The sequence below is a fragment of the Ranitomeya imitator genome, chromosome 1 (assembly GCF_032444005.1).
Source record: "Ranitomeya imitator isolate aRanImi1 chromosome 1, aRanImi1.pri, whole genome shotgun sequence".
Taxonomy (NCBI): Eukaryota; Metazoa; Chordata; class Amphibia; order Anura; family Dendrobatidae; genus Ranitomeya; species Ranitomeya imitator.
The window spans coordinates 268,247,945-268,274,380 of record NC_091282.1 but is presented as its reverse complement, the minus strand read 5'-3'; the positions used below and the strand labels follow the sequence as shown (position 1 = coordinate 268,274,380).

Here is a 26,436-nt window from a genome sequence, read left to right as displayed (position 1 = left end):
AAGGGGATTGTGTTGGGGTTATAGTTCATAAAGTTAGACAGTATGGTGGGTACAGTTCATAAGTCCACAGGTGCGTGGTGGGAGTTCGTAGGGGGAGCAGCATGGCAGTAATATTTCATAAGCGCAGATAGTGTGGTTTTATTGTTCATAAGGGGGATGTTGTGGTAGCTATACTTTATAAGGGGGACAACTTGGTGATTATAGTTGATAATCATGGATAATGTGATGTGTACAGTTAAAAAGGGAGGGTGGTTTGATGTTATAGTTCATAAGAAAAGGTGGTGTGCAGAATGTATATGAGGGGCTGATATTTTTATTCATGGGGAACTGTAATGACACTTTTATTTTTATGGACATTATCTCGAGATGTGCTGCAGAAGGCAGTCGAAAAAAGAAATTTGCAGAGATTAGCTGTAGGTGTGAAAAGTCATCATGGTATCTGTGTAATACAGAGAAGAAATTAAAGACAGAAACATAATGATTAAATACCTTGCAGTTAATAAATAAATAACATAGTTCATGAAAATAATGTACGGTACTTAGTTAACATGTTTTTTGATAAAAAAAATATGAAAGCCATCCCGCCTTTTCAAAGCAACTGTGGTTGGAACAGTCCTGACTCTAATATTAAAATCCTTAACATTTGTCAAGTGCCATGCCTGTAGATAAGGGCTGAGAGGGACTGAGCCCAGCTAGTGGACACACAGCCAAGAGAGACCACATCAATATAATGCCTAGCCCAAAAGAAAGGCAGGTTAATGTGTTTGGCTGAGGAAGGAGTGTGTAATTGGGTGTGATGGTCAGAAAAGGTTGTGGTTAGTGATTAGCGAGTGTGCTCCTTACTCGAGATTTGCGAGCATGCTCGGGTGTTCTCCAAGTATTTTGAGTGTGCTCGTAGATTATGTTTGAGTCGCCGCAGCTGCATGATTTGCATCTGCTAGACAGCCTAAATACATGTGGAGATTCCCTAGCAAACAGGCAATCCCCACATGTATTCAGGCTGTCTAGTAGCCACAAATCATGCAGCTGCGGCGACTCAAACATAATCTCTGAGCAAGCCCTAAATACTTGGAGAACACCTTAGCATGCTCGGAAATCTCGAGTAAAGAGCACACTCGCTCATCATTAGTTGTGGTCTGAAAAGGGTTGTGGTTTCCTTCGCGCAAACAGGGAACCAGTTTTTACAATTTTGAATCGAACCCCATCTGCCCCTTAAAACTCATGTCTAAAATTTCAGTCATAGTAACCCTGCAAAGTTAGTTCGAGTGTGTGGAACAGACTCTGAAGTCCACTCCACATGTGGCAGATGCCTCTCATGTCCCACAACATTCAACTGTCTAAGTTCCGCATGCTGTTACACATTTAGTTGCCGGCCCATTCCGGCTCTTTTTTTAAAAACTGAACGGGCGAAAAAAAAATGGATCCGTTTTTTCCCATTGACTTGTATTAGCACCGGATTGCGCCGCATGGCCCACCGTTCCTTTCATTTTTTTCTGGATCCGATGAAAATTTCCATTCCAGTGTCTGGAAAAAACGTCCGGTTTTTTGCTACAATGCAAGTCTATGGGCGCTGGAATACGCCGGATCTGGAAAAAGATGGATCTGGTGACCTAATCCAGTTTTTAATCTGAGCATGCTCAGAAACAGTTGTCAGCCCCACAGGACACATATACAGTATAGCCAATCCCAGTGAGGCCCTCACTCATTACCAGCCATCAAGAGAGCCAGCCAGCAAGAGAGCCTGCCTGCCAGCAAGAGAGCCACGGACTCTGCCAGCCAGCCATAGACTCTGCCAGCCAGCCACAGACTCTGCCAGCAAGCCATAGACTCTACCAGCCAGCAAGCCTGCCAGCCAGCCACAGACTCTCCCAGCAAGCCACAGACTCTGCCAGCAAGCCACAGACTCTGCCAGCCAGCCACAGACTCTGCCAGCCAGCCTGCCAGCCAGCCACAGACTCTGCCAGCTAGCCACAGACTCTGCCAGCCAGTCACAGACTCTGCCAGCTAGCCACAGACTCTGCCAGCAAGCCACAGTCTCAGCCAACCTGCCAGCCAGCCACAGACTCTTCTTCTGGGAGCCCTCCTTCATGTCGACAGCATTTTGAGGTAAATAAATCTTTTGTTTTTAGTGATTTTTTTGCCCTCTCTATCTATCTATCTATCTATCTATCTATCTATCTATCTATCTATCTATCTATCTATCTATCTATCTATCTATATCTTATATCTATGTATCCCTTATCTATCTATCTATCTATCTATCTATCTATCTATCTATCTATCTATCTATCTATCTATCTATCCCATATCTCTCTATCCCATATCTATATCTATATATATATATATATATATATAATTAATTAATGTATTTATCAATTTATCATTTTTGTATAACAGGAAGCTGCAGCAGAAGGGTGGTTCCAGAAGAAGACTGAAGGGGTGGAGAGAGACTTGGAGAGGGATCGCAATTGGTAAGTTTCTTGCATGCATCGCAGAATCACAATCTCACACTACACCCAACACATAAAAACCAAAGTTCATTACAGAAATAACACTGCACACAACACATACAAGCTGATCATTATAGACATCACACAACATACAACACATACAAACTGATCACAGTGCACACAACACCGAAAAAGCCAACATACAAGCACATAATTTTATTTTGTGTTTTCTAATAGTCTTCTGATTCTGGTGCTCAATCCAGAGGTCCTCAGAGTGACTTCCAGGGTCGTCGGCGTGCGAGTGAGGGCGGTCATCATCGTGTGAGCCCACATCAAAGCCGCGACATGTCAGCTGTTTTGTACAGCTGACATGTGCGCGCAATAGTGGTGAGTGGAATCGCAATCCACCCGCCGCTATTAACTAGGTAAAGGCCGTTGTCAAATGCTGACAGCGGCATTTAACTACTGCATCCGGCCGCATGGGCAGAAATGCCCACATCACCAACCCCCTCACATGATCGGGGGTCAGCGATGCATCGGCATAGTAACCAGAGGTCTCCTTGAGACTTCTATGGTTACTGATGCCGGCTTGCTGTGAGCGCCACCATCTGCCAGCAGCTTGTAGACAACTGGGAGGACCTTGATGCTCTGGCCCAGAATCAAGCATGTAAGTATTCACAGTTCAGTTATGTTGCTGGATTTAAAGTGTTATATACTAACCAATTTGTGCTTTCACTTTTCAGGCGAGAGGATTGTCAAGCGGTGGCGGTCGATCAGGGATCGCTTCAAGAAGGAGTTCAACAAAGAAGCGGGCCCCGAGTGGATCTGGAGGACGCAGGAGCAAGTAGAACTATGCAGGGGCCCTGTCATTCCTCAGGTCAACGATGGTGAGCAGAAGGTAAATATTACCCACCCCATTTAATAACCAATTAATTATATATTTTTTTCTCTTTGTTTCACAGCACTGTCGGCAGCACTCGGGAGCCTGCGGCAGAGTTGAACCCTTCTGGGGCGATCCCTCAGGAGTCCGCCACCGTGGGACACTTCAATAGTCCCGGCCCTTCCCATCCTTCCTTCACATCTAATCCCTTGGTCCCATCCACCAGCGCTGGAGCATCCTGGCCGCCTGCGTTGCATGAATCTGCTGGTGAGCATATAGCTTTTCCTGTACCCCACCCCTCTGATGCTGCCACGTCTAGTACACCTGTGACTTCGGGGCGGCAGTGCCAGAGGGGTCAGGTACAGAGATATGCGCCCGAGTTCTTGCACCTGAATGCATCCTTCCAGAACTGTCTGAAACTTTTGTCGGAGCAAATAGCCGCAGGTTTTAATTTGATAAACAAAAATATTCTTGAGTTGCATACACTTCTGCAACGGATGCATTCAGATGCAAGTCAATCACCAAACCACACTTTTTTCCAGTCAGTACTCGAGTGCATGGATAAGCTATCTCCTGATCAGCAGATGCAAGTAATGCAATTGTGCCAGTCTGCTCTAGCTCTTGTTACCTCCCAAGCCACCACATCTACCCCCCTCCTGCACCTGCCCACATCCAGCCACTGTCCCCTCCCTCCAGCCACCACCAGCATCCTGCCCTGACCCATACCAGCATCCTGCCCCATACCAGCACCCTGCCAGTTACCAGCATCCTGCCCGTGCCATGTCCCAGCATCCTGCCCTTGCCCCATCCCAGCATCATGCCCGTGCCCTGTCCCAGCATCATGCCTGTGTCATGTCCCAGCATCCTGCCCATGCCCCGTCCCAGCATCCTGCCTGTGCCCCGTCCCAGCATTCTGCCCATGCCCCGTCCCAGCATCCTGCCCGTGCCCCATCCCAGCATCCTGCCCATGCCCTGTCTTAGCATCCTGCCACTGACCCATAGCAGCATCCTGCCCCTGACCCGTACCAGCATCCTGCTCGTGCGCCCTCCCAGCTTCCTGACCCGTACCAACATCCCGCCTCATACCAGTTCCCACCAACATCTTCCGCACCTCCTCTCCCTGCCCACTACCTCCAGTCTCCTTCACCCATCATGACACTATCACAACCCTCTTCTCCACCCATCACCTGTTCTGCCTCCCAATCCATCCACTCCACCCCTCCAACCTTCCAAATTCCAAATACTACTGTCCACCCATTCTCTTTCTTTCTACACCCCTTCACTGCTACCTACTGATCCTTCACCGCTACCTACTGATCCTTCACCGCTAACTACTGATCCTTCACCACCATCACCAAATTCCTCTCTCCACACACCCAATGTCAAAGTGTCCCAATCTGACAGCCCCTCCAGCAATATCTCTACTCCGAACTATGCAAACTTATAAAAATTATATTTGTTTAAAAATGTTGTTTAATAAAACTGTTTGGTTTAAAAATTTGTCTTTTATTTATAAGGTATAAGGTTACATAATTTGGGTAAAACAAGGTTTAATAATGTAGTTAAAGGTTAAATACTTTGGGTACAACCCAAAAAGGTACACAACTTTGGTAATAGAAGGTTAAAGGTAAAATACTTTTGGTAATCCAAACAGGTACACAACTTGGGTAAAATAAGGTTAAAGGTAAAAGAAGGTAAAATACATTGAGTACAACCAAATCAGGTACACAACTTGGGTAAAAGAAGGTAAAATACTTTTTCTACAACCCAAACATGTACACAACTTGGGTAAAAAAAAGGTAAAATACTTTGGGTTACAAGGTCCAAGACAAATTGTTCAAACTCTCTCATCCTGCAAATCTATTCTTCCTTCAGGTGAAATAAAGTATTCTGCAAATTTGTCCCTCATTCGGGAAACTGACACAGAACTTCTATACGTAATATTGTGATAATCAGCCAAGGTGGTTTCTTCAGAGTGGTCTTCAATGGAAATATGTTCCTTGCATATCACATAATTTCACCACCTCGCCAACAGTCTCAGTCTTCAAGTTTATAGCTGTCTATAGAACTTCAAAATCCCAAATGCACACTCCACCATTCTGCGTGCTCGTGTGAGGTAGGAATTAAAAATTCTTTTAGTTTGTGTTAATCCACTACTGTAGTAGGGTTTACAGCTGGAAGGCTTCATCCCCAACACAAGCATTGCTGGCACAGAGGTTTGAGTTTCCATACAGGTGACGGCTCATAGCAGACAATTTTGAAACTTGGGAATCATTGGAGCGGCCATACGCCCCGATATCCACCGCTTTAAATTTGTATTCTGCGTCTGCGATGGCCATCAGCACAATGGAGAGGTATTTTTTATAGTTGAAATATTCTGATCCTGATCCAGCCAGTTTCACGATGCAGATATGTTTCCCGTCCACTGCACCCAAGCAAATGGGAAACTGACAAACTTGCTTGAATTTATCGGCTATATCCAACCAACTCTCCATTGTGGGATGTGGTATAACTTCGCCTTGCAAAAAGTCCCACATTGCAAAGCACATGTGTTTGACAATTCCCGATATGGTGGAAATTCCCAGTCGAAATTGAAAATGTAGTGACGAAAGGGATTCTCCAGTTGCAAGGAGTCTGTGAATAAAAGCAAGGCAAAAATTATTACAAAATACCAGCAATAACATTAAGTCAGCTTTAACAGTAGGAGATACAATAAAAATTATTCATAAAAAGAACACTAAAAACTATTCTAAAAAAATACCAGCAACAACATTAAAGTGTTTTTTACAGGAGGAGATACAATAAAAATGGCTTACCGAAGAGTGGCCATCAGACGCTCCGCCGTGAAATGGAGAATCGGCAATATGTGTCACTCCTTTGGATGAGATGTGCAATTCAGTCCACCAATATATCAAAGTTCTCCGCTTTCATCCACACATATGAGAACAATTTCTCTGCGTCTCCTTGTAGCTCCATGTACAGTGTAGAAAACACCCCACGTGTCATTCTCTGTGCAGTGATGGGGTGGATCCACAAACGCCGTCGGCCCAGATGCATAATGCACTGTCTCTCTCGCTCCTTCTCTAGAACAATTGTTTTCAAGCAATTCGCCTCCACAGTAAAATCCACTTTGATCTTCAGAATATTGGCAATAACGACATCCATCTTACTCTCAAAACACTTGCTCCTCTACAACCTGTCACAAGATGGGCAGTAGGAACACTGTATATATAGGTTTTCAGTGGCAAATCACATTTGGGAGCCTCCCAGGGGCGTTTTTAAAAACCGGATCTGTAAAAAAAAGGATACAAAAATGGAAGAAACGGATGCAAAACTGATGGAACGGATCTGGTTTTTCGCCAATTCTGCTAGCCGGATCTGGCGGAAAACCTAATCCGTTTCATCAGTTTTTCACATCTTACACCGGATCTGTTGCTCGATGCCGGAACTGACATGATGACAAAAACCTGATGTGTGAAAGTAGCCTAAAACTTAATATCTGACACAATACTAAAATTGATCAAATGTGCAACTCTCTCCAAAAATCTGTTAGAAATTGAATAATAATATAATATTAATATAATTGTTTATTGATTATGCAAATAAAAGTGTAATCGATGCAAACCAAAGATAAATTTATCTTATTACTATAACCAAACACACTAGCTGTTTAGTATATTGGATCGAATCTGAGCAGAAGAATAAGCATGAAGAAATACATCACCTATGAGTTACAATGCTGGAGCTATGTGATTTCTTTCTATGGGACCCCATATATTGCCGCATTTTCAGAAATACCGTATTAGCTTATTAAAATTCACATTACTCATATTTTACTTTGGATTAAGCTGCTCTATTGACTTTTTTTTCCTGCATCAGCTGGATAATCTGTCACACTTTCTTTCTGATTTTGCAGGATGACTTATAGTCAGGAATAGAATAGTATTAGAATCTCATCACAGAACTTTTCATCTTTAGCTACGCAAATTCTTCTGAAGTTGGGCGGATATAAAGTAAAATGCTATAAGCTGTGTTGACAATCGTCCAATAATTGTTGCTTATTATTATAAATATAAAACAATATCTTTCTTTTTTAGGAAGCTGAGATTCTCAACACTGCTATTCTCACTGGGAAAACAGTAGCAGTTCCTGTTAAAACTGTTGCTGTAGACAGTAGTGGCTCCGTGACTGATGTATCTGAGCTTGTGGATTGCAAATCATCAAATGAAGATGTTCTTAAGGTATTTGCCTACGTATTCAGCACACTTTTTCAATGTATGCTCGCTAATCTATTTATCTATTACTATAAAGGTGGCATTTTTTCCTCTTTTAACCAGTTGCAAGGGACCTGTTATCTATCGTGCTATGCCATTTTTAGTAAATACTTGCATTATCCATGTAATAATGATTTAGGAGTAAGTATCCTTAAAACTCTGTGATGTACGAATCCTCTGTTATGTGCTGTACAAATAGCATTGGAGAAAGTCTCTGCCTTGTAACACTGTATGGGTGAGGACCCAGTGCACCACGGGCCAGGTTTACGTGACTACGTGACTACCGGTTGTTCACTAGGGCCTCTGATGATGAGGATAGGCTGGGCTGCCAGTAGACACCAGGTACCACTCCAGGTACAGGTAGGCAATTCAAAAGCCTAGTCAGATGGTCCATAGTCAGGGCAGGCAGCACAGGTTTCCAAAATAAAGCTGGAGTCAGGGACGTAGAAGTCAAACTGAGCGGGTAAACAGGCCATGTTGCTTATGAGAGACAGAATACTGAGAAATACATAAACGGGTGCTAGCAGGATAGGAACCAACATTCAGGCGAGGAGTGATGTTGCTTCATATATCACCTGCTAGCAGGTGATAGGCTGGGGAAGCAGATCTCTGCAGGACAGCATGCATACAAACTCATGCAGAGTTCAGTCAAGCCCCCCTATGACTCGCAATAAGCACAAAGTAACTCTGGTGGGGCACTAGGTGGGGCAAAGCAAAACATACGGCGAGTAGGGCAGTGCTCAGAAGGTGTGCGAGTGGCCAGTGTAACACTTTATAGGCATATAGTATTACTTCCATAGGGTCTCATTGTAATAAAAGCTATACACCACTGTAGACAGATTTTTATGTGGCTCGTATGTGGGTAAACCCAGTCTCTTTGGCCTTCATCATCATGCACCATGCCATGTATAGTATGGATCATTCTATCTCAACAGATGCAATGTTCATTGCAGTGTGACAATGTACTGGATACTGTAGGAGTTTATATGTAATTGAAGCAGTAACTGGTGAAAAAAATGATTGATTTTTAAGGAAGTATTGATGGAATCTTTTTGGTAACTGACATCCGTGCAGGAGCTGCATCATTACCATGTGATCCCATTCAACTGCTCTTCGCAGAACCATAACTTTATGTTATCATAGTCTGAGTGTCTGAAATTATGTGCTCTGAACACTCTGACTTGCTTTGGAACATTATTGTAGACACGCAGTACAAGTTTCTGGCAGTGTTCATTACCAAGTGAAAACACAGTCTTAATGTAGAATATTGCAAACTGGCATCTATCAGTAAGTAATAGCACAGATCAAAATTTATTCCGATCTGCAGGCAGTTTTCCCAGCTGAGGAAATCAGGTTAATGACCAGTTTGCTCCCTTTTAACACAAGAAAAGTATATGAGTGTCTGTTGATGTCTTTTAATGCGGAGATTTTGGTAAATTCTGAAAATGCAATGCACTATACAATAAAATTGCAAATCTCTTCCTAAAAACACTTTGGTGCATACGGTTGCAGGCTTTTCTGCTAAATTAAAAGGTTTTGTTCCAAAATGACCAAAATGCAAATTCCACTTGTATGATGGCATTGGTGAACATTGCTTTTTATGTGTACATATTTTAAATAGAAGTGCATTTTTATAGTTGTATAGCATGCAGCAATGCTATAACATAATTTATTAGTCATAATGCATATGGATTTCAGGGTACTAGAGTCTAATTATTAACACAATTATATTTCTTACACCTCTGGATAACGTTGCTTTCAATATTGCTTTATCTAGAAGTTTACTTTTAGGATTAAGTGGCATATGTGCTCTGAAACTATGTAAATGAAAGTTTTCTAGCAAAACAATAAAGTTCTAACTCATATTTGTTATATTTCTTAACATAGAAATATTTAACATCAGATATATATTTCTGGCTAACACAGTACCACACAGTACATACCAATCAGTAGAAACTATTTTATACTCTATTAACCTTACTTAACCTTCTAAACACGTTTGCTTAGTTTTCATCACAAGTACGAGCAGGCAAAGAGGCTAAGAAAAATAGAAGTTATAGGTGAGGCAAATTTTGCTGAACTATAGAGAAATAGCAAAAGGTTAAAAAAGTAATGATACCTCGCCAATCAACTACTCAGACACATGCACTACTCGTTCTCCCCATAGGGTTCTAGGTGCATCTTCGTATTGCCTTTTCCCACTGCATCTTCACACTAGCACTGGACTTCCTGCCATGACTGGGCCCGGAACAACTCTACCCATATGTCGAACATCCTGACGTTACCTTATAACTGTGACCTTACAGTATGCAGGTGCAAAGGCATCCAAGGCTTGGTTGTGGTCAGAAGTCACAGCCCAGCGTGTGTGACTAGGCATGGGATGTCTCTGTGCATGCATATTATAAGGTTGCAGAGATATCGTAACATTACAATGTGCGCACTGATCTTATGACATGCACTCTAGGCCTATTGGAAGGATGCATTCTGCAGCAATCATAATCATGCATCAGACAAAATTCAAATTCACCTGTTTGCGTGGCTTTTTCCACGAAATTCGATTCACAGAGAAGTTATTCTCTGTGAACGTAATGTCCCTTACTATGCTCTGGGATCTCTAAAGGTCCCAGAGAATAATAATTTGTAAGATGTAAAACATAAAAATACTTCTTTTATTCAACCCTCCAATTCAACTCTCTCGCATCACCTCCTGCTCCCTGCCTGCTATCCAGTTATCCATTTTTCAGCTGTGTTGCCTCTCTTCCATGGTGTTCAATCTAGGCCAGGGCTTCCAGCCGTGAATAGGCCTCGGAGGAAAATGCACATGTGCAGTGACAGCATGGGCCTGTGACTGGAAGTCTCAACCTGGTGTGCACTCGAAGTGATAAAAAGTTACAAAGAAAGAAAAAGGTTCACATTTCCAGCTGTCCGCAATGCTCCATACCTGGAGTCCAGTCTTCATGTTGCATCTCCAGCCCAGTGTACACTCAAGTGGAGACCTCCTAGGGAGATCACTGCACTTGCTCAATGATCTCTGTGGCCTTCAGCCAGAAGTCACAGCCCAATATTCATTCTAGACCAGGATTTATACCCATGAGTAGGCCATGGATCATGCACAGTGAACTCTGTGAGCCTAATTCCAGTCAGAAGCCCCGACCTAGAATGAACACTAGGCCGGAGTTGTGATACAAGGACCGATCAGCAGGCAGGATGCAGCAGGAATGGTCGGAGAGCAAGCAGTGAGGTGAATAGGTTTCTTCACTTTAACTTTTTAACCATTTGATGGCACTCTTCTGTTCAGCAAGATGGTTGGCAGATATTTGTAAAATTCGAGTAGTATTACATTTCAGTCTAACAAAATTTTCCACCTCTAATCAGCGCAGTTTGACTAATTCAAATGTCGTCAGATCCGCTCATCTTTAGTGGTCATTGCATGCTATGGATTCCATATAATTAATGACCAACAAAGGATGAAGACAATTTGAAACCTGTGGTTTTCTTTTTTGTAGAGGCTGTCTAGAAGTCAAGTGATAGATCAAATTTCTGTTTTTGTTATTGCCTTATTTCATCATAGAATATGTGAACTCAATGCACTTGTCTAATTTTGACCAGGGGAATTTTTGCTTCCCTGATTAGAATTTAGGCATCTTGGTAGAAAGAGCTTCTATAACAGATGTCAATGTATTTTTACATTTATTACCCTTGGGTGTAGGAACAGATGATAGAAGGGAAGAGATTCAGAGGAAATGTTACAAAATGGAGAGCAGGGATGAGATTAGTGGGTAGATTAGTGAGTTGAGTTGATAAGCCAATTTACAAAAATGCATTTTTAGAGCATGTTTAAAATTGTGGATACTGAGAAGTAACCAGATTGTCTTGGAGTAGTACGTTTTATAGAACTGGTATAGCATGTAAGAAGTTATAGAAGGCAGATGTTAGCATTAGCCACTTTAAGAAATTAGACATATCCATATGTCCAGGTCACCTGGTACTTAATGGATATATCCTGGTTGTGCGCCCACACGATCGCTGCCGGGTGTCAGCATTTAGCGAGCAGGCAGAGGGAACAAAACCCCTCTGCCGTTGGATGATGTTGTGGGGTCCCGTTCGTTGTGAAATTCCCATAGTGTGACTAAGTAAAAAAAAGTAAGAAAATTAACAAAATGAAAAAAGTTGTAAAATTACTTTTTTAAAATCGCAAAAAAAAATAAAAAAAATTGATATATTGGACTCATAAATAGAGTTGAGCGACCTTGACCTTTTTAGAGTCGAGCCGGGTTTCGCGAAACCCGACTATCTCAAAAGTCGGGTCGAGTGAAATCGCCCGATTATGACGTAAAGTCGGGATCGACCGAAACACGAAACCCAATGCAAGTCAATGGGGCAGCATAGTCGGCAGTGAGTGGGGGCCAGGAAAACACCTAGAGTGCCCATTTTAATGTCAAAACCATCCATTCTTCTTAATGAAGCTTGTCAAGCGTAATTTACCTTATAATAATTGGAAGGCATTTGAAATTGGGGGTCATTTGGCTAAAGTTGTGGTGGGTAGGGCTGGTTCAAGTAATTAGTGGGCCCAGGAAATCTGGACCACGTCACGGCAGTGGAGCAGGGAGAGGTAAGTATTTCAACTTTGCAAGTGCTGTGAACCTGAGCAAGCAGGGGGGGCCCACTCGTTGGCATTGGCACTGGCACAGGGCCCCTCAAAGTACAGCGGTGTGTTTGCACGGCGGGGGCGCCTCCCACCGGCAGCAACACTTTTGCGTACCATGAGAGGCCCTGTGCCAGTGACGTCGCCAACTAGTATTCCTCCCCCCACCTGATGAAGGAACCTGCACTTTCATCTGCACCTTCCTGTTTGTCCCCGTGTAAGGTGGTATGGTATGCGGGAAGGGGGACCTGACTTTCAGCAGGGTCACAATCTTGCAGTGTAGCGTGCACGGGAAATGTTGCGTTATGGGTCAATGTACCAGCAGACTCATCTATCACTGGCTGGGCAATGGGCAGGATGAGGAGGAAACACAGATATAGGCCCAAAGAATAAAGTGGGCTAAATGCAGTTCAAAATTGGTAACACAGGACTAATCAGGGGGCATTGCAGTGGAGGACAACTGGAATGAGAGGCTGACACAGAGAGTAGGCCCAAATCAGTAAGTAGTCGAAATGCAGTTCAAAATTGGCAACAGTAGTAAACAGGCGGCACAGCTTTGTTCAGTGGAGGAGAACAGCAAGGAGTGGCAGACACCGATAGTAGGCCCCAACCCAACTAGTAGGCCAAATGCAGTCTAACATTAACAACTACTTAACGAGCGCCTGAAAACGGAATTTCAGGACAGGAAACCAGGAGAACAGCAAGGAGCGGCAGACACCGATAGTAGGCCCCAAATCAACTAGTACGCCAAATGCAGTTGTTCCGTTTAACCACAATTTAATGAGAGCCTGAAGATAGAAGTTCAGGAAAGGCAACCTGGAGAACACCTTGGAGTGGAACACACCATCTCTCTACACCCCATACCCAATTTGTAGGCCTAATGCAGCGTAGTTTCCAACAACTACTAAACGAGAGCCGGAAGATCGAAGCTCAGGAAAGGCAACCTGGAGAACACCTTGGAGTGGAACACACCATCTCTCTACACCCCATACCCAATTTGTAGGCCCAATGCAGCGTAGTTTCCAACAACTACTAAACGAGAGCCGGAAGATCGAAGCAATGGAGAGGAAACCTGGGGAACACCTTGGAGTGTAACACACCATCTCTCTACACCCCATACCCAATTTGTAGGCCTAATGCAGCGTAGTTTCCAACAACTACTAAACGAGAGCCGGAAGATCGAAGCAATGGAGAGGAAACCTGGGGAACACCTTGGAGTGTAACACACCATCTCTCTACACCCCATACCCAATTTGTAGGCCTAATGCAGCGTAGTTTCCAACAACTACTAAACGAGAGCCGGAAGATCGAAGCAATGGAGAGGAAAGCTGGGGAACACCTTGGAGTGGAACACACCATCTCTCTACAGTGGAACACACCATCTCTCTACACCCCATACCCAATTTGTAGGCCTAATGCAGCGTAGTTTCCAACAACTACTAAACGAGAGCCGGAAGATCGAAGCTCAGGAAAGGCAACCTGGGGAACACCTTGGAGTGGAACACACCATCTCTCTACACCCCATACCCAATTTGTAGGCCCAATGCAGCGTAGTTTCCAACAACTACTAAACGAGAGCCGGAAGATCGAAGCTCAGGAAAGGCAACCTGGGGAACACCTTGGAGTGTAACAAACCCTCTCTCTATACCACGGAAGGGCTGATTCTTAGGAAGGAAGGCTGTCGGAAAGAAGCAGGGCGCGTCCGAGGGTGATTATATTCTTATTAGGTATATACTCACCCTCGGACGCGCCCTGCTTCTTTATTTGTAATGAATGTTTATTTGCAATGTGGTTTTGACTTACTCTATTTTTTTGGTAAATAATGATTTTATTATTTTCATTGTTTTGCATCTTCTTGGCAATAATATAAAGAAGACGCGACAGGACAACACTCGGTGGATGCCATATCTGTGTTTAAAATTGAAAAAACCTTTCAGTTAACTACTTGCAGGAGAAAGTTATTGTAGCTGGTGGCCATTTTTAGTACTGTACCAGATTTTTGTTGTATGTGTTTGTTTTTAATGTTAAAATGTCTGCATTTGATATCTCTCCAGTATTTTCTTTTTTATAAGCAAAATACTTATTTTTATATTTTCTGATGTTGGTTCCAGGGGTACACGGGCAGCAGTGGTGTGGTCAGTGGAGGCCTACTGGAAGGAGTGACCGCAGACAGGCATCGAAGGCCTAAAATAATAACACATGGCTGTAGGCAATTTTAAATTGGTTACAGGGGTACACGGGCAGCAGTGGTGTGGTCAGTGGAGGCCTAGTGGAAGGAGTGACCGCAGACAGGCATCGAAGGCCTAAAATAATAACACATGGCTGTAGGCAATTTTAAATTGGTTCCAGGGGTACACGGGCAGCAGTGGTGTGGTCAGTGGAGGCCTAGTGGAAGGAGTGACCACAGACAGGCATCGAAGGCCTAAAATAATAACACATGGCTGTAGGCAATTTTAAATTGGTTACAGGGGTACACGGGCAGCAGTGGTGTGGTCAGTGGAGGCCTAGTGGAAGGAGTGACCGCAGACAGGCATCGAAGGCCTAAAATAATAACACATGGCTGTAGGCAATTTTAAATTGGTTCCAGGGGTACACGGGCAGCAGTGGTGTGGTCAGTGGAGGCCTAGTGGAAGGAGTCACCGCAGACAGGCATCGAAGGCCTAAAATAATAACACATGGCTGTAGGCAATTTTAAATTGGTTACAGGGGTACACGGGCAGCAGTGGTGTGGTCAGTGGAGGCCTAGTGGAAGGAGTAACCGCAGACAGGCATCGAAGGCCTAAAATAATAACACATGGCTGTAGGCAATTTTAAATTGGTTCCAGGGGTACACGGGCAGCAGTGGTGTGGTCAGTGGAGGCCTAGTGGAAGGAGTCACCGCAGACAGGCATCGAAGGCCTAAAATAATAACACATGGCTGTAGGCAATTTTAAATTGGTTACAGGGGTACACGGGCAGCAGTGGTGTGGTCAGTGGAGGCCTAGTGGAAGGAGTAACCGCAGACAGGCATCGAAGGCCTAAAATAATAACACATGGCTGTAGGCAATTTTAAATTGGTTCCAGGGGTACACGGGCAGCAGTGGTGTGGTCAGTGGAGGCCTAGTGGAAGGAGTCACCGCAGACAGGCATCGAAGGCCTAAAATAATAACACATGGCTGTAGGCAATTTTAAATTGGTTACAGGGGTACACGGGCAGCAGTGGTGTGGTCAGTGGAGGCCTAGTGGAAGGAGTGACCGCAGACAGGCATCGAAGGCCTAAAATAATAACACATGGCTGTAGGCAATTTTAAATTGGTTCCAGGGGTACACGGGCAGCAGTGGTGTGGTCAGTGGAGGCCTAGTGGAAGGAGTCACCGCAGACAGGCATCGAAGGCCTAAAATAATAACACATGGCTGTAGGCAATTTTAAATTGGTTCCAGGGGTACACGGGCAGCAGTGGTGTGGTCAGTGGAGGCCTAGTGGAAGGAGTGACCGCAGACAGGCATCGAAGGCCTAAAATAATAACACATGGCTGTAGGCAATTTTAAATTGGTTCCAGGGGTACACGGGCAGCAGTGGTGTGGTCAGTGGAGGCCTAGTGGAAGGAGTCACCGCAGACAGGCATCGAAGGCCTAAAATAATAACACATGGCTGTAGGCAATTTTAAATTGGTTCCAGGGGTACACGGGCAGCAGTGGTCTGGTCAGTGGAGGCCTAGTGGAAGGAGTGACCACAGACAGGCATCGAAGGCCTAACTTAACAAAAATGTCAATACAATGGTATTGTCAGTGGCAGGCATTGAAGGATGTCAGCGCATAGACTAAACATTGGTGGAGCTGTGAGATAATTTTGCAAGTGGTAGAGCACTGTTTGAGCTGGGGTGGAGGAAAACTGTCTTGTGGCCGGCGGTACAGGCCCAGGGCCCCTCATATTACAACGGTGTGTCTGACGTTGGGTGCGCACCACCACCGCCAGAGACACTTTATTGTACTAGGAGGGACCCAGTGGCAGTGCCGTCGACCAAAAGCGGGCTCACCCACCTCTTCAGACAAACTGCACTCTCACGGGTGCTGTCGCCAAGTGTCGATACCACGGCCCCGTGTGGGGAGTTTGGCCATTTAGTGAGGTGTAAACATGTCGTATGCTGGACAATCAGGTGCAGAAAATTACGAGATTGGAAAAGGCATTCAGAATAGTCCACAGGCAAGACCTTTTCATAGGAAAGCTAGGTGTTAGCCGGGCAAGGTGGGGCAAAAGATTTCGAAATCCAGTTGTGGTTCATTTTAATGAAGGTTAGATCATCTACATTTTGGGTAGCCAGACGAGTCCTTTTTTCTGTTAGTATTGAACCTGCAGCACTGAATACTCTTTCTGATAGGACACTAGCTGCCGGGCAAGCAAGCTCCTGCAATGCATATTCTGCCAATTCTGGCCAGGTGTCTAATTTTGATGCCCAGTAATCAAATGGGAATGACGGTTGAGGGAGAACATCGATAAGGGATGAAAAATAGTTTGTAACCATACTGGACAAATGTTGTCTCCTGTCACTTTGAATTGATGCTGCAGTACCTGTCCTGTCTGCGGTCATAGCAAAATCACTCCACAACCTGGTCAGAAAACCCCTCTGGCCAACGCCACTTCTGATTTCTGCCCCTCTAACTCCTCTGGTCTGCTGGCCCCTGCAGCTCATGTGAGAACGATCACGGGCGCTGTGTGCAGGGAATGCCAGAAGCAAACGGTCAACAAGAGTTGATTGTTTGGTTGCTAATATTAGTTCCAAGTTCTCATGTGGCATTATATTTTGCAATTTGCCTTTATAGCGAGGATCAAGGAGGCAGGCCAACCAGTAATCGTCATCATTCATCATTTTAGTTATGCGTGTGTCCCTTTTGAGGATACGTAAGGCATAATCCGCCATGTGGGCCAAAGTTCCAGTTCTCAAATCTGCGGTTGTGCTTGGTTGAGGGGCAGTTTCAGGCAAATCCACGTCACTTGTGTCCCTCAAAAAACCAGAACCCGGCCTTGCCGCGCCACCAATTTCCAGTGGCCCCGGAAAAGCTTCCTCATTAAAAATATAATCATCCCCATCATCCTCCTCGTCCTCCTCCTCCTCTTCGCCCGCTACCTCGTCCTGTACACTGCCCTGGCCAGACAATGGCTGACTGTCATCAAGGCTTTCCTCTTCCTCAGCTGCAGACGCCTGATCCTTTATGTGCGTCAAACTTTGCATCAGCAGACGCATTAGGGGGATGCTCATGCTTATTATGGCGTTGTCTGCACTAACCAGCCGTGTGCATTCCTCAAAACACTGAAGGACTTGACACATGTCTTGAATCTTCGACCACTGCACACCTGACAACTCCATGTCTGCCATCCTACTGCCTGCCCGTGTATGTGTATCCTCCCACAAAAACATAACAGCCCGCCTCTGTTCACACAGTCTCTGAAGCATGTGCAGTGTTGAGTTCCACCTTGTTGCAACGTCTATGATTAGGCGATGCTGGGGAAGGTTCAAAGAACGCTGATAGGTCTGCATACGGCTGGAGTGTACGGGCGAACGGCGGATATGTGAGCAAAGTCCACGCACTTTGAGGAGCAGGTCGGATAACCCCGGATAACTTTTCAGGAAGCACTGCACCACCAGGTTTAAGGTGTGAGCCAGGCAAGGAATGTGTTTCAGTTGGGAAAGGGAGATGGCAGCCATGAAATTCCTTCCGTTATCACTCACTACCTTGCCTGCCTCAAGATCTACAGTGCCCAGCCACGACTGCGTTTCTTTCTGCAAGAACTCGGACAGAACTTCCGCGGTGTGTCTGTTGTCGCCCAAACACTTCATAGCCAATACAGCCTGCTGACGTTTGCCAGTAGCTGCCCCATAATGGGAGACCTGGTGTGCAACAGTGGCAGCTGCGGATGGAGTGGTTGTGCGACTGCGGTCTGTGGACGAGCTCTCGCTTCTGCAGGAGGACGAAGAGGAGGAGGAGGGGGTGCGAACGGCTACAGCCAATTGTTTCCTAGACCGTGGGCTAGGCAGAACTGTCCCAAACTTGCTGTCCCCTGTGGACCCTGCATCCACCACATTTACCCAGTGTGCCGTGATGGACACGTAACGTCCCTGGCCATGCCTACTGGTCCATGCATCTGTTTTCAGGTGCACCTTTGTGCTCACAGATTGCCTGAGTGCATGGACGATGCGCTCTTTAACATGCTGGTGGAGGGCTGGGATGGCTTTTCTGGAAAAAAAGTGTCGACTGGGTAGCTCGTAGCGTGGTACAGCGTAGTCCATCAGGGCTTTGAAAGCTTCGCTTTCAACTAACCGGTAGGGCATCATCTCTAACGAGATTAGTCTAGCTATGTGTGCGTTCAAACCCTGTGTACGCGGATGCGAGGCTAAGTACTTCCTTTTTCTAACCATAGTCTCATGTAGGGTGAGCTGGACTGGAGAGCTGGAGATCGTGGAACTAGCGGGGGTGCCGGTGGACATGGCAGACTGAGAGACGGTGGGAGATGGTATTGTTGCCACCGGTGCCCTAGATGCAGTGTTTCCTACTACGAAACTGGTGATTCCCTGACCCTGACGGCTTTGGCCTGGCAAAGAAACCTGCACAGATACTGTAGTTAGTCCAGGCTTGCAAATGCATGGTGGTTAAATGTCTATGCATGCAACTTGTATTGAGACTTTTCAGATTCTGTCCTCTGCTTAAGGTAGTTGAACATTTTTGACAGATGACTTTGCGCTGATCAATTGGATGTTGTTTAAAAAAATGCCAGACTGCACTCTTTCTAGCATCGGATACCTTTTCAGGCATTGCAGACTGAGCTTTAACCGGATGGCCACGCTGTCCTCCAACAGGTTTTAGCTTTGCCACGCGTTTTGGACAAGATACGGGCCCGGCAGATGGAACCTGTTGCGATGTTGATGCCTGCTGCGGCCCCTCCTCCTCCGCTTCAGAACTGCTGCCGCCTGCACCCTGTTCCCCCAATGGCTGCCAATCGGGGTCAAGAACTGGGTCATCTATTACCTCTTCTTGTAGCTCGTGTGCAACTTCGTCTGTGTCACCGTGTCGGTCGGTGGTATAGCGTTCGTGATGGGGCAACATAGTCTCATCAGGGTCTGATTCTTGATCAGCACCCTGCGAGGGCAATGTTGTGGTCTGAGTCAAAGGACCAGCATAGTAGTCTGGCTGTGGCTGTGCATCAGTGCACTCCATGTCAGATTCAACTTGTAATGGGCATGGACTGTTAACTGCTTCACTTTCTAAGCCAGGGACGGTATGTGTAAAGAGCTCCATGGAGTAACCCGTTGTGTCGCCTGCTGCATTCTTCTCTGTTGTTGTTTTTGCTGAAGAGGACAAGGAAGCGACTTGTCCCTGACCGTGAACATCCACTAACGACGCGCTGCTTTGACATTTACCAGTTTCACGAGAGGAGGCAAAAGAGCTAGAGGCTGAGTCAGCAAGATAAGCCAAAACTTGCTCTTGCTGCTCCGGCTTTAAAAGCGGTTTTCCTTCTCCCAGAAAAGGGAGCGTTCGAGGCCTTGTGTAGCCAGACGACGAACCTGGCTCCACAGCTCCAGACTTATTTGCAATATTTTTTTTCCCACGACCAGCTGATGCTCCACCACTACCACTACCCTCATTACCAGCTGACAATGAACGCCCCCGGCCACGACCTCTTCCACCATACTTCCTCATTGTTTTAAAAACGTAAACAAACTAACGGTATTTGTTGCTGTCACACAAATTACACGGTGAGCTATAACTTCAGTATGATTTAGCTACCCCTTTACAGGTGAGTGAGACCACAACGAAAATCAGGCACAATGTTACACACTCTGTTGTTGGTGGCAACAAATGAGAGAGATGCCACACACGCAGGATTGTCACTGAAGCACAAATGTAAATATTAATCTCCCACTGATTTGATTTTTTTTTTTTTTTTCAGGGAGACTTTAGGAAAAAAAAAATAGAATAAAATGATTTTTTCAGGAAGAATTTAGAAACCAAAAAAAATAAAATGATTTTTTCAGGGAGAATTTAGAAAACAAATAAAACAAAAAAAGGCTTTCTATGGCCCACTGAGTGAGAGATGACGCACACAGGAGTCAGGAGTGGCACACAAGCCCAGAGGCCAATATTTATCTCCCACTGATTGATGTAGTGATTTTTTCAGGTAGATTTTGGAACCCAAATCAAGCTAAAAGAAATAATAGGCTTTCTATGGCCCACAATTGGAGAGAGAGAGAGAGATGGCACACCCAGGAGTCAAGACTGGCACACAAGCAGAAAGGGCAATATTAATCTCCCACTGATTTGTTTTTTGTTTTTTTTTTTTTCAGGGAGACTTTAGGAAAAAAAAAATAGAATAAAATGATTTTTTCAGGAAGAATTTAGAAACCAAATAAAATAAAATGATTTTTTCAGGGAGAATTTAGAAAACAAATAAAACAAAAAAAGGCTTTCTATGGCCCACTGAGTGAGAGATGACGCACACAGGAGTCAGGAGTGGCACACAAGCCCAGAGGCCAATATTTATCTCCCACTTTTTTTTTTTGTTCCAGGGAAAATTTATAAACCCAATAAAACAAATAATAAATAGGCTTTCTATGGCCCACTATCTGAGAGACAGAGAGAGATGGCACGCTTAGGACTGGCACACAAGCCCAAAGGCCAATATTAATCTCCCTTTTTTTTTTAAGGGAGAATTTATAAAACCAAAAAAAAAATAAATAAATAGGCTTTCTATGGCCCACTATTTGTGAGAGAGATGGCACGCTCAGGACTGGCACACAAGCCCAGAGGCCAATATTAATCTCCCATTTTTTTTTTTTTCCAGGGAAAATTTTTAAACCCAATAAAAAAAAAAATAAATAAATAGGCTTTCTATGGCCCACTATCTGAGAGAGAGAGATGGCACGCTTAGGACTGGCACACAAGCCCAAAGGCCAATATTAATCTCCCACTGATTGATTTATTGATTTTTTTCAGGTAGAATTTAGAACCCAAATAAAGCAAAAAAAAAAAAATGGCCTTTCTATGGCCCACTGAGTGAGAGATGACGCACACAGGAGTAAGGACTGGCACACAAGCCCTGAGGCCAATATTTTTCTCCCACTGATTGATGTAGTGATTTTTTCAGGTAGATTTTATAACCCAAATCAAGCAAAAAAATAAATAGGCTTTCTATGGCCCACTGAGTGAGAGATGACACAGACAGGGATGGCACTCTAGCAGAAATGTCAATCTTAATCTCCACAAAAAAAAAAAAAAAAACAGGGAGTGTCCTTCAATTACTATCTCCCTGCAGTAATCTCAGCCAGGTATGGCAGGCAGCAATAAGGAGTGGACTGATGCACAAATTAAATAAAAAGTGTGTACAAACAAAAAAGATAGCTGTGCAGAAAGGAAGGAACAAGAGGATTTGTGCTTTGAAAAAAGCAGTTGGTTTGCACAGCGGCGTACACACAGCAATGCAGCTATCAGGGAGACTTCTAGGGCAGCCCAATGAGCTACAGCGCTGAGGGGGAAAAAAAAAAATGTAGCTTCCACTGTCCCTGCACACCGAAGGTGGTGTTGGGTAGAGTTGAGCGACCTTGACCTTTTTAGAGTCTAGCCGGGTTTTGCGAAACCCGACTATGTCCAAAGTCGGGTCGAGTGAAATCGGCCGATTATGACGTAAAGTCGGGATCGACCGAAACACGAAACCCAATGCAAGTCAATGGGGCAGCATAGTCGGCAGTGAGTGGGGGCCAGGAAAACACCTAGAGTGCCCATTTTAATGTCAAAACCATCCATTCTTCTTAATGAAGCTTGTCAAGCGTAATTTACCTTATAATAATTGGAAGGCATTTGAAATTGGGGGTCATTTGGCTAAAGTTGTGGGGGGTAGGGCTGGTTCAAGTAATTAGTGGGCCCAGGAAATCTGGACCACGTCACGGCAGTGGAGCAGGGAGAGGTAAGTATTTCAACTTTGCAAGTGCTGTGAACCTGAGCAAGCAGGGGGGGCCCACTCGTTGGCATTGGCACTGGCACAGGGCCCCTCAAAGTACAGCGGTGTGTTTGCACGGCGGGGGCGCCTCCCACCGGCAGCAACACTTTTGCGTACTATGAGAGGCCCTGTGCCAGTGACGTCGCCAACTAGTATTCCTCCCCCCACCTGATGAAGGAACCTGCACTTTCATCTGCACCTTCCTCTTTGTCCCCGTGTAAGGTGGTATGGTATGCGGGAAGAGCAACCTGACTTTCAGCAGGGTCACAATGTTGTTGTGTAGCGTGCACGGGGAATGTTGCGTTATGGGTCAATGTACCAGCAGACTCATCTATCACTGGCTGGGCAATGGGCACGATGAAGTGGAAACACAGATATAGGCCCAAAGAAGAAAGTGGGCTAAATGCAGTTCAAAATTGGTAACACAGGAATAACCAGGGGGCATTGCAGTGGAGGACAACTGGAATGAGAGGCTGACACAGAGAGTAGGGCCAAATCAGTAAGTAGTCGAAATGCAGTTCAAAATTGGCAACCGTAGTAAACAGGCGGCACAGCTTTGTTCAGTGGAGGAGAACAGCAAGGAGTGGCAGACACCGATAGTAGGCCCCAACCCAACTAGTAGGCCAAATGCAGTCTAACATTAACAACTACTTAACGAGAGGCTGAAAATGGAATTTCAGGACAGGAAACCAGGAGAACAGCAAGGAGTGGCAGACACCGATAGTAGGCCCCAAACCAACTAGTACGCCAAATGCAGTTGTTCCATTTAACCACAATTTAATGAGAGCCTGAAGATAGAAGCTCAGGAAAGGCAACCTGGGGAACACCTTGGAGTGTAACACACCATCTTTCTCCACCCCATACCCATTTTGTAGGCCTAATGCTGTGTACTTTTCTACAACTACTAAACGAGAGTCGGAAGACCGAAGCAATGGCAAGGAAACCTGGGGAACACCTTGGAGTGTAACACACCATCTCTCTCCACCCCATACCCAATTTGTAGGCCTAATGCAGCCTACTTTCCGACACCTACTAAACGAGAGCATGAAGATCGAAGTTCAGGAAAGGCAACCTGGGGAACACCTTGGAGTGTAACACACCATCTCTCTCCACCCCATACCCATTTTTTAGGCCTAATGCAGTGTACTTTTCTACCACTACTAAACGAGAGTCGGAAGACCGAAGCAATGGCAAGGAAACCTGGGGAACACCTTGGAGTGTGACACACCATCTCTCTCCACCCCATTCCCCATTTTTTAGGCCTAATGCAGCCTACTTTCCGACACCTACTAAACGAGAGCATGAAGATCGAAGCTCAGGAAAGGCAACCTGGGGAACACCTTGGAGTGTAACACACCATCTCTCTCCACCCCATAACCATTTTGTAGGCCTAATGCTGTGTACTTTTCTACAACTACTAAACGAGAGTCGGAAGACCGAAGCAATGGCAAGGAAACCTGGGGAACACCTTGGAGTGTAACACACCATCTCTCTCCACCCCATACCCAATTTGTAGGCCTAATGCAGCCTACTTTCCGACACCTACTAAACGAGAGCATGAAGATCGAAGCTCAGGAAAGGCAACCTGGGGAACACCTTGGAGTGTAACACACCATCTCTCTCCACCCCATACCCAATTTGTAGGCCTAATGCAGCCTACTTTCCGACACCTACTAAACGAGAGCATGAAGATCGAAGCTCAGGAAAGGCAACCTGGGGAACACCTTGGAGTGTAACACACCATCTCTCTCCACCCCATACCCATTTTTTAGGCCTAATGCAGTGTACTTTTCTACAACTACTAAACGAGAGTCGGAAGACCGAAGCAATGGCAAGGAAACCTGGGGAACACCTTGGAGTGTAACACACCATCTCTCTCCACCCCATTCCACATTTTTTAGGCCTAATGCAGCCTACTTTCCGACACCTACTAAACGAGAGCATGAAGATCGAAGCTCAGGAAAGGCAACCTGGGGAACACCTTGGAGTGTAACACACCATCTCTCTCCACCCCATACCCATTTTGTAGGCCTAATGCAGCGTACTTTTCTACAACTACTAAACAAGAGCATGAAGATCGAAGCTCAGGAAAGGCAACCTGGTGAAAACCTTGGAGTGTAACACAACCTGTCTCTACACCCCATACCAAATTTGTAGGCCTAATGCAGCGTAGTTTCCACCAACTACTAAACGAGAGCCGGAAGATCGAAGCTCATGAAAGGCAACCCGGGGAACACCTTGGAGTGTAACACAACCTCTCTCTACACCACGAAAGGGCTGATTCTTAGGAAGGAAGGCTGTTGTAAATAAGCATTGCGCGTCCGAGGGTGATTATATTCTTATTCGGTATCTACTCACCCTCGGACGCGCCATGCTTCTTGATTTGTAATTAATGTTTATTTGCAATGTGCTTTTGACTTACTCAATTATTTTTTTAATTATTGATTTTATTAAATTAATAGTTTAACATCTTATTGGAAATAATTTAAAGGAGACGCGACAGGACAACACTCGGTGGATGCCATATCTGTGTTAACAACTCCAAAAAACTTTCAGTTAACTTCTTGCAGGAGAAAGAAATTGTAGCTGTTGGACCTTTGTAGTACAGTTCCAGATATTTGTTGTGTGTTTGTTTTGATTGTTAAAATGTCTGCATTTGAGATCTCAACACGATCTTATTTTTTATAATCAAATTAATTTTTTAAATATTTTATTAGGTTGGTTCAAGGGGTACACAGGCCGCAGTAGACAGGTCAGTGGAGGCCTAGTGGAAGGAGGGACCGCAGATGCGCCACTGTTTCACCCATACACAATTAGTAGGCCTAATGCAGCGTAGTTTCCAACAGCTACTAAACGAGAGCCGGAAGATCGAAGCTCAGGAAAGGCAACCTGGGGAACACCTTGGAGTGTAACACACCATCTCTCTCCACCCCATACCCATTTTGTAGGCCTAATTCAGCGTACTTTTCTACAACTACTAAACGAGAGCATGAAGATCGAAGCTCAGGAAAGGCAACCTGGTGAAAACCTTGGAGTGTAACACAACCTGTCTCTACACCCCATACCAAATTTGTAGGCCTAATGCAGCGTAGTTTCCACCAACTACTAAACGAGAGCCGGAAGATCGAAGCTCATGAAAGGCAACCCGGGGAACACCTTGGAGTGTAACACAACCTCTCTCTACACCACGAAAGGGCTGATTCTTAGGAAGGAAGGCTGTTGTAAATAAGCATTGCGCGTCCGAGGGTGATTATATTCTTATTCAGTATCTACTCACCCTCGGACGCGCCATGCTTCTTGATTTGTAATTAATGTTTATTTGCAATGTGCTTTTGACTTACTCAATTATTTTTTTAATTATTGATTTTATTAAATTAATAGTTTAACATCTTATTGGAAATAATTTAAAGGAGACGCGACAGGACAACACTCGGTGGATGCCATATCTGTGTTAACAACTCCAAAAAACTTTCAGTTAACTTCTTGCAGGAGAAAGAAATTGTAGCTGTTGGACCTTTGTAGTACAGTTCCAGATATTTGTTGTGTGTTTGTTTTGATTGTTAAAATGTCTGCATTTGAGATCTCAACACGATCTTATTTTTTATAATCAAATTAATTTTTTAAATATTTTATTAGGTTGGTTCAAGGGGTACACGGGCCGCAGTAGACAGGTCAGTGGAGGCCTAGTGGAAGGAGGGACCGCAGATGCGCCACTGTTTCACCCATACACAATTAGTAGGCCTAATGCAGCGTAGTTTCCAACAGCTACTAAACGAGAGCCGGAAGATCGAAGCTCAGGAAAGGCAACCTGGGGAACACCTTGGAGTGTAACACAACCTCTCTCTACACCACGGAAGGGCTGATTCTTAGGAAGGAAGGCTGTTGTAAATAAGCATTGCGCGTCCGAGGGTGATTATATTCTTATTCGGTATCTACTCACCCTCGGACGCGCCATGCTTCTTGATTTGTAATTAATGTTTATTTGCAATGTGCTTTTGACTTACTCAATTATTTTTTTAATTATTGATTTTATTAAATTAATAGTTTAACATCTTATTGGAAATAATTTAAAGGAGACGCGACAGGACAACACTCGGTGGATGCCATATCTGTGTTAACAACTCCCAAAAACTTTCAGTTAACTTCTTGCAGGAGAAAGAAATTGTAGCTGTTGGACCTTTGTAGTACAGTTCCAGATATTTGTTGTGTGTTTGTTTTGA

The 26,436-nt window shown here is 44.8% G+C and overlaps 1 protein-coding gene across 1 annotated transcript in view; it reads left to right on the top strand.

Moving 5' to 3' along the window:
* Nucleotides 1-26,436, top strand: part of LOC138668730 (transmembrane protein 132D-like) — a 1,836,494-nt gene that overhangs the window by 1,477,572 nt on the left and 332,486 nt on the right. Inside the window, exon 5 of the mRNA XM_069756046.1 lies at nt 7,428-7,571. Coding sequence (XP_069612147.1) covers nt 7,428-7,571 — 144 coding nt within the window. The remainder of the gene's footprint in view (nt 1-7,427; nt 7,572-26,436) is intronic.